Raw genomic sequence first — 12,814 nt, 5'->3', positions numbered from 1 at the left:
TGCTGAATTTCTGGGATCTTGATTATTATATGTCTGGATGGAGTTTTTTTTGTTATGGCTAAGTGGAGTTCTATATCCCTCGCTTATCTGTGTGTCAGATATTTTTCCATGCTTGGGAAAGTTTCTGCTATTACTTCTACAAATAGGCTTTTTACATCATTTGTGTTGACTCCTGCTGTTTCATTGATACCTATTAGTCTTACATTGTTTTTCTTTGCCTCATGTTGCAACTGTTGAATTGTTATTTCCTGCATCTTTGTTATTTTTAAGAGATCTTTCCTTTCATGATCATTAGCTGTAATGTTGTCTTCAAGGTCTGAAAGTCTATCTTCAGCTTTATTCAACTGGTTTTGCTAGCTTTCAGTGGAATTTTTAATTTCCTGGATATCTCTTTGAATCTGTTTCATGCATTGTAGTTTTTACCTATATTGTTCATACAAGGTTTCCATAATTTTTTATGCTCTTCTATTTTTTAATCTATGTCTTCTTCAGATATGTTGAACAATTCTTTAATTATTGTTGTACCCTGTTCTTGGATGGCAGCACAATAGTAATAGATGGGGTTTGGAAGGTGGGAGATGCAGCTGTCACTCTTGAACAAATTATCTGGTCTGAGTCTTTGCCTCCTGAAACATTAGCAAGAAAAGGTGAACTAATGTCTCTAACTTAGACTTTGGAGATAGGGGAGGATAGAAGAGTGAATATTTACACCAACTCCTGATATACTTTTGTCACTTTGCATGTAAATGGTGTCATCTACTGGGAAAGGGGCCTCCTGAGTATGGGGGGAAAAGACGTTAAGAACTCTCAAGAGATATTGAACTTGCTACAGACTGTGTTGCTGCCTGCCAAGTTAGCTGTGATTCATTTTCTGGGCCATCAGAAAGGAAACTCCTTAGGGGTCCAAGGAAACTGAGCAGCTGACTTAGCAGCCAAACAAGCTGCTGTTGGAGACTCACACCCTGTGGCTTAGGCTCTAGTGGCCCTGCTCCTCAAGCCACCCAAATATTCAGAAGCAGAATTTAAGTGGGCCACTGCAGAAGGAGGTATAGAACAAAATGAATGGCAAGTTTTGTCAGGTGGAAAGGTGTTCCTTCCTGAGGCTGTAGGACATTTTGTGACCCAGGAGTTGCATAGCCATACTCACCTGGGAAAGACAGCCATGTCTGAGTTGCTTGACTGTTGCTTTTTTATCTCTAGACTCTGGACTCTGTGCATATCTGTGACATGCAGATGCACAGTTTGTGTGCATACACCCATGACGGTGGGTTCAGATAATTGGCCTGCTTTCATGAGTAGAGTGGTTCAGAGCCTTTTCACAGCCATAGGGTTAAAATGGAAGCTACACACTACCTACCAGCCTCAGAGTTCTGTCCAAGTAGAGAGACAGAATCACTTTGAAATCTACCCTAGCCAAGGTGTACCAAGAGACTGGGGGCAAACTGGGTGATTATGCTTCCCATGGCCTTGCTTAGGTTCCAGGGTACCCTGTACTGGGATGGGCTCATTCCATTTGAGATCATGTTTGGGAGTCCTCCCCTGCTTTTGCCTGTCTTGGAGGGACTATAGGAGATAGATGCTCTGGGTTTGCACCAACAGACAAAAGACCTACAAAAGACTTTAAAAGAGCTCCAGCAGGTGGTGCTGCAGTGACACCTGATCCTGGTTCAGTCTCCTGTTCACTCCTTCGAGCTGGGAGACAAAATGTTAATCAAAACTTGGAAGGAGGAACCACTTCATCCAAAGTGGGCGGGGCCTTGTGATGTCATCCTAGCCACGCCCACTTCGAAACTTGCAGGTTGTGCTCTGTGGATTCACCACTCTCAAGCCAAGAAGTGGATACCTAAATTTCCTGAGGGATTGACTTTGCCAGCCCCATTGCTGTCTTCTGAGGTGGCATCTTCCTCGCCCCCACCAGAATGTCACTTGCCATGTCACTCTCAAAGACTGTAAGGAAAATCAGCTGCAACCCAATCCAACAATGACCCACCTGACTGTCCTGGTCCCTGTATTCCTGCTATGGGCAACTCTGATGGGAGCAAGGTCACAGATAAGGACTATTGACGGATGGGAGGAGAATCTTTGTGATTACACCATTATGTGCTCCTGAGTGTACTCTATTCATCTTTGGTGAGATGAGCTGGCCACACTTCATCCCCTGTGTGACCAGCAAGGTGTTGCATTCATAATCCTCATATGTAAATTTTGGAACTACTGGTGGCAAAACGAAGCCAATCCTGAGACTCACCCTTTCCCTGCACAGAAGGTCCAGAAAAAGCCAATTAACAGGGACCATGAGGACATAGACTTAATGACTTGGGGCCTCTACATGTGCCCAAAGACAGAGGGAGGAAGATGTAGAAGGGGAAGGGATGTGTACTGTCTCCACTGGGATTGCAAAACCGTACAGTTATGGCCATGGCAATATGATGGACATACAGTCCAAGTTAGTCCTAGATTATCAGTCCATGCTAGTACTAATGATCCAAATCCCCTAACTCATTGGTGGGTCCAGGATGATAAATACATCCAGGTATATAGAGAAAAGAGGGCTAACTGCAGTACAGGCTATTCGGCTGGGCTCTGTTTACAAGTCAGGATACTTCTAAAGAATATTAAGGATCCCATCTGGGCAATGGGACTCACTTGGCGGGGGGGGGGTCCACATGCATGTGTAAAAATTAGTTCCATGGAAAGACCCAGGGATTCTCATCCAAATAATATGAACAGAGATACCCCTCCAAAAAAAGTCAGTTTTCCCTTTTCCCATGAGCTACACTGCTCCAGAAATCTTAACCTAAAAGTTTTGTGGGGCATTCCAAAAGGTAGTCTCTCAGCCCCAGAAGCTGTTCAAATAGATATAGAAAAGGTGAGCACCCAATTGGGTATTTATCAGTTGCTTAAGCAAACCCATCATCTCATAAATGAATCTAACTCCACTTTAGCTGAGAGCTGTTGGATATATATAAGACCAAGTCCACCTTCTATGAAGCAATAGCTTCCTTAACTAAGATTACTCCTACTCAGATAATTTGCACCCCAGAGGAAGAAAAATCACTTCCCCTTTTCCTGCTGGAGACTGTTTATGGCAAAGGGTTTGGTGTGGGTGAGGGATATAACCAGGTTACTTGTAACCAGACTATGCCACAAAGTGGACTTATAGAGCTCTATAAGGATCTTGGTTATTTTGCACTAATAGATTATTTAAATGTATTGACTATAGACAAAAGTTTACACAACATGGCCCTTGCCTATTACTAATGCTTCTCCCCAGGCTGACAGCCATACAGATGGGCTCAGAGACCTGGCATTAGTTCCCAGGTCAACAGACCAGGTCAAAGCAGAATGCATTGGTCTTGCCAGTGCTGGAAGGGATAAACATAGCAACTTTACTGGGGATGAGCAATAGCTCATTCTGAAACAGGCCTATAATGGCTTACTAGATTGACTAGCAGCGTAGAGCAAATGTGGAAGGACTTCAAAACGTGGTCAGACAGTTACATGACCAAGTAAATTCCCTAGCAGCAGTGGTGTTACAAAACAGGAGAGGACTCAATTTACTGTATGGAACACGGAGGGCTATGCACTGCACTGAGGGAAGAATGCTGCTTTCATGCAAACAGCTCAGGAGTCATCATAGAAACACTTGACTGGTTGGATAGAGAAGCCAAAGAGAGGAAAAAGGCATAATATAGCCACTGAGGGAGGTATGAAGGACTCTTCAACTGGGGCCTGGGATTAACCTCACTAATTGCTGGGATCAGAGGGCCCCTGGTGGTTATTGTAGTGGTCCTTACCTTTGGGCCGTGCATAATTAATTGGCTCAAAAATCAGATCCAAAGCAGTGTGAACCGAGCTCAAATGATGGTTCTAAAGGATAGCACCAATTATAGAGTGGAGACCAGATTCCCAAATGTGTGAAGGACAATATATGTTCTGGAAAAGGAAAATAAGTCCTCGAGTGGGGAATGGTAGGGCAAGAGAAACTCCGTTTTTTTCTGGTTTTAACTTCATAGTAAGAGAAGTCACTTAAAGTTAACTTAAACTGTAGCTGACACCTCCCACACCCTAGTCCCCTTGGTTAATTATCAACTTGATTAAAAGCAAAGCAAAGTCACAAAATGGGAACAGAACAAACAGGACAGATTGGGAAGTAAGCTAAAGGTTAAACTGCAATGATAATTTGGAATTTGGCTGTCCTACCTTCTGAGAAAGGTAAACTTTGTGATAATTATGTGACATTCTTGTGAGATTCCAAAACTGAAGTAATGGTTAGTATGAAAACCTAAAATGTACTTAAACCAAAAGTGAGACACAGAGTGGCATGGACATATTCTCTGGCTCCTGGTTAGAGATGGTTTGACATCTGGCTATTAAAGCTTTGTTTGTTCCTGCCTTTTTAATTTTCTTCTGATTGCCTTTCTTGTTAAACTTGCTTGCCATATCAGTGTAAATAACATATACTTGTATTTTATTCTCTCTTAAGAATACTGGTAACTTTTATGTCCCTTTCTTTCATGAAGCTTTCAGTTCAGTTATCTCTATACACTCTGTCAGAAGTTAGCTTTAAAATAGTGCCCTGAGCCAAATCCTCTGTGGTCATCTCAGCAAGTGTACAATCATTGAGACACTCCCCAATCCTGGTCCACAACAACAAAATAAATACAGGAATCAATAATACAGCAAGCATTTCTGTGGGACTCGGTGGTCTCTCAGTGGTCCCTGGGAGAAAATAGTGAGAGGATTTAGAAAATAAAGACAAGAGACAGTCAGAGTCAGTGGAGTTACCTCTTGCCTGATGAGCAAGAGGACTGACTTAAACAGTAGGGGTGCTTATTTATAACCTCTAGAAGTTGGTTAATTTCCGCCTCACTGCCCAGCAATCAGTTAACAAGTTACAACTGCTTGTTTATGTGCTTTGTGTTCTCAGGCTGGCTTCATCCTGCATGTGTAATTATTTTCCAGCTTCAGCAGCTCCCAACACATTTCTATGTACAACTGTTGCCCTAGTAAGCCTGTCTGTCCTATGTTTTACACCTGATGAAATCATCAATACACCTCTCCCCCTAGGCTTCTCTTGAGCCTGGTTTTGTTTGTAAGTGCACTCTCAGAGGTGTCCTCTCACCTGTTATTTCTTTGTACCCCGAGTCCCTGTTCAGGAGCCAATATGCTCTATCCAGCACAGCTTTCAAAATTCTCAGAGGTGCAGGATGGTAGAGGAAGGAGAAATATAGTCAAGAGTCAGGAAACAGAAAGCTGAGATCAGGTGGAGCAATCTCTCTGGATGGGAGAAAGGAACTGCTGAATAACTGCAGCATGTTTGTTTATACACTTGGCAATCTGATGTCACGTGACACCCTTCTGCCTAGTAACCTGTTTGCTTTGATTACCTTGGGCTGTCCTTGTTCTTCGAGCTGGAACAGCTTGTTCACATGGCTTACCTTGGGTATGATTGATCTCCAGCTTCAGCTGCTCCCCACACAAAAGAATTGAAGTAATCTTTGCATCCCATCAGATCATAATGGGTGCAACTAGAAATCAAGATCAAAAGATACAACTCAAAAGAAAAAACACATGGAGACCAAATATTACATTTTTGAATAAGCAATAGGTCTCAGGAGAAGAAATCAGGGGAAAAATTTTAATTCCTGGAACAAAAAGGTAATGTAAGTAGAACATACCAGAACTTCTGGAACACAATAAAACCAGTTTGAAGAGAGAAATTTATAGGTCAGAGTACCTATTTTAGAAAAACTATGTAATCCAAAATAAGTGCTATTGATTTTTGAATGTTGACTTTGTATTCAATTCTAGGAGTTGATTAATTCCCTGGGATGTTTCCCAGCTATGCTACTGAATTTGTTGATTAATTCTAGGAGTCTGTTGCTAGAGTTCTGGTGTCTTCCATGTAGAGTATCATGTCATCTGAGAATAATGATAATTTCACTCCTTCCTTTCCTATCCTTATTCCTTGTATTTCTCACTGTTGTCTAATCACTCTGGCTAATGTTTCCAGAACTATATTGAATAGGAGTGGTGACAGTGGACATCCTTGTCTTGTTCCTGATTTTAAAGTGAAAGTTTTCAGTTTTTGTCTATTTAGTGGCTGTTGGTTTGTCAGAGATGGCTTTGATCAGATTAAGGTAAACACCATCTATTTCTATTTTCTGTATGGTTTTTATTATGAATGAGTGTTGGCGTTTCTCAAAAGCTATCTCTGCATCTATTGAGATGATCATGTGGTTTTATTCTTTGGCTCTGTTGATATGATGTATTACATTTATTGATTTGCATATATTGAACCATCCCTGCATTCCTGGGATGAATCGCACTTGGTCATGGTGCAGCAGCAAATGGGCTGAACTCCATGGAAGACCAAAGAACTCTATTTAGGGCAAACAGAGTTTATTGAATTTAGGCTGGCTACTGTGCGTCTGCCAATGAACAAGTTGGGAAACGTTGGCACCCACTAGCCTTTGTTCCAACTCTTAAACACATTTTTGGTTTCCATGGTTACAGTCAGCTGACTCAGGTGGCCATATGGTTTTCCTCTTATTCTGTGGGACCGGGCTACATGTCTAACCATGATGGATGTTTCTCCCATTATGTTCTGTTTGTTCCCCTTTTTTACAACCTTACATTCCTTAATGATCACAATATCTAACTAGTGCTAGGGAGGGATGAAACAACCCAGGTAGGGTCACAGATGGTTATCTAGGCCTGGGTGTTCCTTATCTTGGGGAAACATTCCTGGGCAAAGTTGACTGCAGTTAGCTTTTATAACTTCCCTGGGATGTTTCCCAAGACACATTTTAGGCCTTTACTAAAAACTATTTTATCTTAAATGATATGCTAAGATTTGCCATCTCCTACAATGGTGTATAATCTTCTTGATGATTTGCTGAATTCTGTTTGCTAGTATTTTATTGTGTATCTTTGCATCTATGTTCATTAGGGAGATTGGCCTGTAGTTCTCTTTTTTTGTTTGGGTCTTCCTCTGGTTTTGCCTCCAGAAAAGAGTTAAGGAGAATTCCTTCCTTTTCAATTTCATTGGAGAGTTTAGGAGTGTTGGCATTAAATCTTCTCTGAATTTCTTGTAGAATTTAGCTGTGAATCCATGAGGACCTGGGCTTTTCTTTGTTGGTAGGTTTTTAAACATTTTCATTAATTGATATTGGGTTAGTCAGAATATTTATAACTTCTTGATTCAACTTTGGTAATTCATAAGTATCTAGGAATCTGTTCATTTCATCTGTGTTTTCTATCCTATGGGAGTAAAAAGTTTCAAAGTAGGTTTTGAGGATCTTCTGAGTTTCTACAGGATCCGTAGTGATTTCACCCTTTTCATTCCTTATTGAATGAATTTGAGCGTTTTCTTTCCTTTTTTTTGATAAGATTGGCTAGAGGTTTAGCAATTTTATTTACTCTTTCAGAGAACCAACTCTTTGATTCATTAATTCTTTGTATTATTTTCTTAGTCTCAATTGCATTAATTTCTGCCCTGAACTTTTAAATTTCTTCCCTTTGGGCTTTGGGCTTGACTTGTTCTTTTTCTAAAAGCTTGAGGTGCAGCATCAGGCTATTTATTTGTTCTTGTTCTGTTTTCCTGATGTGTGAGTTCACTGCTATGAATTTCCTTCTGAGGACTGCTTTCATTGCATCCCACAGATTCTGGTAAGTTGTATTTATGTTTTTGCTTGTTTGTAGATATTGTTTAATTTCTTCTGTGACCCATTGGTTATTCAGTAGGCCGTTATTTAATTTCCATGTGGCTATGGCATTTTTGTGGTTCCTTTTGTCATTAATTTCCAGTTTCATTGTGCTATGGTCAGATAATATGCATGGGATAATTTCAATTCCTTTTAATTTAATTAAGCATGTTCTATGGGCTAGTATGTGGCCTGTTTTAGAGAATGTCCCATGTGCAGCTGAAAAGAATGTGCATTCTGATATTGTGGGATGGAACACTCTGTAAACGTCTACTAAGTCCATTTGTTCAGTTACATGATTTCTTTGCTGATTTTTTGTCTAGTTGATGTATCTCTTTGTGACAATGGAGTATTGAAACCTCCCACTAAAATTGTGTTCTTGCTTATTTGATTTTTCAGGTCTATTAATAATTATCTTATATAGTTGGGTGATGTTGCATTTTGTGAATATATATTTATGATTGTCACCTCTTCCTCTTGAAGTTTCCCCCTAACAAGTATGTAATGACCTTCTTTATCCCTTTTGATCATCCTTGGTTTGAAGTTGACATTGTCTGCAAAAGGAATAGCTACTCCTGCTTTTTCCTTGGTTCCTGTTGCATGGAAGATTGTTTTCCATTCTTTGATTTTCAGTGCATGCTAGAATTTACAACTTCTAAGTAAAATGTTCATATGTTGAAAGACTATCATACAGTGGCCAAATAGTCTCAAACTGAGCTATGGATTCACTGAAATCATAATCAAAACCCAGCAGGCCTGGATTTGTACAGATGTAATCATGAAAATACAAAGGGCCAAGAATAACCAACTTAGAAGAACAAAGTTGGAAAGTTAACACTACTCGATTTTGGGAATTATTATAAAACTACAGTAATCAATATAGTATGGTACTTATGTAAAGATAGACAAATACAACAATAGAACTGATCATACATTCCACAAATAAAACCATGCATGTCTGGACAACTGATGACTTGACAGTTACACAAGGTAACACAGTGTAGTGGATAAAAGACAACCTTTTCAACAAAGGGTACGGAAAGAAATAGTAATCTATTAATCATCTATCTAAACTTTAATTCTTATATCATATAAAATTTTCACTTAAATAGATCTAACTACATAATCTACAATTAGAAAAATTAGTAAAAGCAGGACAATGTTTGTGAGCTTGGGTTAAGCAAAGATTCCTGAGATATGTCACCAGAAATACAGTCCATAAGAGAAAAAATGTATTGTACTTCATCCCAATTAAAAACTTCAATAGATACGCTTAAGATAATGAAAAGAAGCATGCACTGGGAGAAAATATTTGCAAAGCAAAATCACCTGATAGAGATGATTAAAAAAATATATAAAAATGGGCAAAAATTTGAATAGACATTTCACCAAATAAGATAGGCAAATGAAAATAAGCACAGGAAAAGTTGTTTAACAGCATTAGAACTAGAGAAGTGCAAATTAAAATCATGGTGAGATACCAATACACACCTATTAGAATGGGAAAATAAAAGACCAACTATACTGAGTGCTGACAAGGCTGTGGAGGAATTACAATCATGTATACATTGGTTGGCAGGGGGAGTAAAATGATTCATCAAGTTTGGAAGACAATTTGGCAGTTTCTTAAAAATGCTGAAATTTTCCCTACCATATGCTTTTGCCTATTTTACTCACAGGTATTTATCTAAAAGTTAAGGAAATATCTGTTCATTCAAAGACTTGAATTGGAACATTCATAGTGGTTTTATTTGTAACATTCCCTAAGCCCAAATGTCATCAACAGAGAAGTAGATGACACAATCTGTAAAAAGGAATATTTCTCAGCAATAAAAAGAATGTCCTATTGATACACTAAAAAACATGGGTAAATCTCTTAATTATCCTGAGCAAAAGCCAAACAAAACAGAACATAGTAGTGTATTTTACTTATATAAAAGTATGTATAGAAAAATCAAACTAACCTATATAGAGAGCAGACTGGTTGTCCTTTAGTGGGGTCAAGGAGCAGTGTGCTGACAGGAAGGAAGGACTTCAGAAAGAAACAGGGGTGACTGATATGTGCATTTTCTTGGTTTTGGTGATGTTTTTACATGTTTAAATGTCAAAACTTATGAAACTTTGCAGTTTACACTGCTGATTATATGTCAATTATATCACAATTACATGATTAAGGAAACAAGGTATGAAAGAAAAAGCATTAAAAAATATAATCCTATTTGTCAAAAGATGGTACTGATGAGATGAGCAGCAAATCAACTAGGAAAGGATGTACAACCATTAAAAGAGCAATGTTAATTTTATATGTTACTTTTATAAACTAGTAAGAGAAAGATAAACAACCAAATAGAAAATGTGTAAAGGATGATATGAAAATTTTTTTCCAGGGAAAGAAAAAAAGTGAAACACAAAACAGAGGAAAAGACACTGAGTCTAGTTAAGAGAAGTGTATGTGTATTACAGTGAAAATAGCCTCATGCATTTGGCAGAAACAGAAATCTCACAGCACTAAGCACTGGTGAAGACATGAAGCAAGTGGAACCCCTACACTAGCGGGAATGTAAAAAGGTGTGACCCATTTGGAAACAGGGCAACATTTCTACAGGTACTAGACATATATTCATCATGTATTTACACTTGACCCATCAGTCCCTCTCTGAGGGTTTTCCAGGACTCCTATGGAATCTGCATGTCCATAGGAGACCTGTAGACTCATAGGAACATCATTTGTAGTAGCAAAAATTGAGATGGTCCATAATCTGTTCTCCCCTCAGCAGCGGGTGCTTGTTTTAAAACAATGGCAGAGTCTGTTCCTTCTCTGCTGAGTCCTTCCACTAGGCCCTGCCTCACCAAGCTCCTTTTGTTCTCTCCCTCGGCCTCTGCTCCAACCACATCTTTCTCAGGGCCTTTGTCCTGCAGTGTTCATCCAGGTATCTGCATGGCTGGTTTCCTCCCTACCTTGGGGGTCTTTGCTCAGAGATCACCTTCTCAGTGAGGTCTTCCCTGATTCCCACACTTAAAAATCACAGCCACTGCTCCAGCCCCTTTCCCGGCTTGGCTGTTCTCCATCGACATCAACCTCCATCTACCATTTTCTGTATTCTGCTTATTTTTCCACTGTGTTCTCACCTCTGCAATGTAAGCTCCACGATGGCAGTGGTATTCCAATTTTTATTCACTGTGTCATGCCCCAGAGCCTACAACAATAACTTGCAGATTAGGTGATTGGGTAATATTTACTGAATGAACATCCAAGGCCATCAAAGCAGACAAGACAAACCATCCTACAGCCATGTAGTGGGAAAGTACACAGCAGTGAAGTTAGATCAAAAAGAGCTTCACGTATCAAGGATAAATCTCACAATGATGAATACTGGGAGCAAAAAATAGGATTTGCAGATAAGATCTTAAGGTACCCATAGCATTTACATAAATGCAGGTAAGGCTAAGTGTCGCTCCAGAAAACATACGTTGTAAAGTTTCAGGCGTGACACCACACTCAGGAGACTGGTTTCCTCCGGGAGAAGGGGTGCTGATTGTTGCACTATTCATTCATTACTCTACAGCCCAGTTCATAAACTCCTGCCTTTATCTTTCGCTCTCATCGTCTGACTCTGAGGAGATGGAGGTAGTGGAGCCCTTCACATGGCATGGGGGACCACGGCGGCATTTCATGGAGGAAGCCCAATCTGGGAGAAACGAGTTGTGCAACTTCAGCGGTTCCTTTCCACTCAGAAGCCTCAATGCCAGCACCGACACAGCCCGTAATGCCTCCTCGCACAGGGAGGTGACTGAGGGGACCCCGGCAGAGGGAGCAGCACCTCACACACTGCAGCCTATCCTCCCCATCCAGGCTCCAGGTGAACAGCTCTGTGCTGGGAGACTGCCTCTGTGCCCTGCCTTGTTCTGAGACTATGCGCTGCACTGCAGTCCTGGAGGCAAAGCCTCCTGGGACCTACCTTTAAATCAGTATCTCCTCTGCCTGAACAGCCTTTCCCACCTGTTCCCACGGTCACCCAGGTATCCTGTCTTCCCCAGTGTGCTTTCTGAGCCACCTTTCCCCTTCCTGGTCTTCCTTCTCAGATGGGCAGGCACAAAGGCAGGTGCTCCTCCCACCCCAGCCACTGTTTCTGCATTTCTTCCCTCTCATGTTGCTATTGTTTATATCTAAGTGCCCCTCCAAAGCCTGTTGTGCTTATAGACGGGACTTTGGGGAGACGACTGGATCATGGAGGTGTGATGCTCAGTCCACTGAATAGCTTCAAGCTAAAGGTGATGCTGGGAGGTGGAGCCTGGCTGGAGGTGGGGCACCGGGGGACCGGCCTGGAAGGGTTTCTCTCGCTTTCTCCTCCCGTGATCTCACCGCTTCCCGCTGCCTTGCTGCCCCGGCATGGAGCTGGCGGAGTGTGAACTGAAATCTCTACAAATTGAGAGCGAAAACAAACCTCTCCTCTATCCTGTGGGTGTCGGGCACTGTCTCAGCGATGAGCAAGTCCTGTGTCCCGTCCTCCGTGTGCTGGGGCCAGGCCGGACTTGCCTGGGACTCCTGGTCACATGGTGATCGCTTCATAAGTACTGGGAAAGTAAGCCGTGCGCCCGGGAAGAGCGGCCTCCCCCGAAGGGGCGAGCAGGAGAGAGACCGGCTCGCGAGGTCACAGCGGGCTCCCCTGGGCACCCGCAGGGGCCGGCCCCGTCCCCGCCGCCGGGGAACGCTGACTCGGGGAAGCGCCAGGCTCCCGCACAGCGGCGCCCTCTGGAGGGACACGGGGCAGTCCCGCGGGCGCGGCGGCGGGCTCCACGGGCGAGGGCACGATGGAGTTCGCTCCCCGCCCTGCAGGGCGGCACGATGACAACCAGCCTCCCGACCACGACTGGAAGAAGGAGGCTCCAGAGCCCGGCGCCGTTCGACCTCCTGCGGCAACAGCACCTCTGTCTGCCGGTAAACTGGAGCTCCGGAGCTGCGTGTCCCCAGGCCTTCCAAACGGACCGCGGGGGCCGAGCGGAGAGCCGTTCCCGCCTGGACCCGCGATGCACACAGCGCCGCGCACTCCGCAGCCTGGACCCCGGCGACCCGCCCCGCCCCGCGGAGGGGCGGGACTTCCGGT

The 12,814-nt window shown here is 42.4% G+C and overlaps 1 protein-coding gene across 1 annotated transcript in view; it reads right to left on the bottom strand.

Annotated features, from left to right (window-relative positions):
• Positions 1–8,463: 8,463 nt before the first annotated feature.
• Positions 8,464–12,814, bottom strand: part of LOC102027800 — a 4,815-nt gene continuing 464 nt past the window's right edge. The window contains exons 2-3 of the mRNA XM_013509847.1: positions 12,155–12,806; positions 8,464–11,398 (exon numbers count right to left, since the gene is read on the bottom strand). Of these exons, the coding sequence (XP_013365301.1) occupies positions 11,311–11,398; positions 12,155–12,806 (740 nt within the window). The 3' untranslated portion in view covers positions 8,464–11,310. The remainder of the gene's footprint in view (positions 11,399–12,154; positions 12,807–12,814) is intronic.

The sequence above is a fragment of the Chinchilla lanigera genome, unplaced genomic scaffold (assembly GCF_000276665.1).
Source record: "Chinchilla lanigera isolate Chin_1 unplaced genomic scaffold, ChiLan1.0 scaffold00183, whole genome shotgun sequence".
Taxonomy (NCBI): Eukaryota; Metazoa; Chordata; class Mammalia; order Rodentia; family Chinchillidae; genus Chinchilla; species Chinchilla lanigera.
Note: the sequence above shows the minus strand (reverse complement) of the source record. Positions and strands in the feature narration are given on the sequence as shown.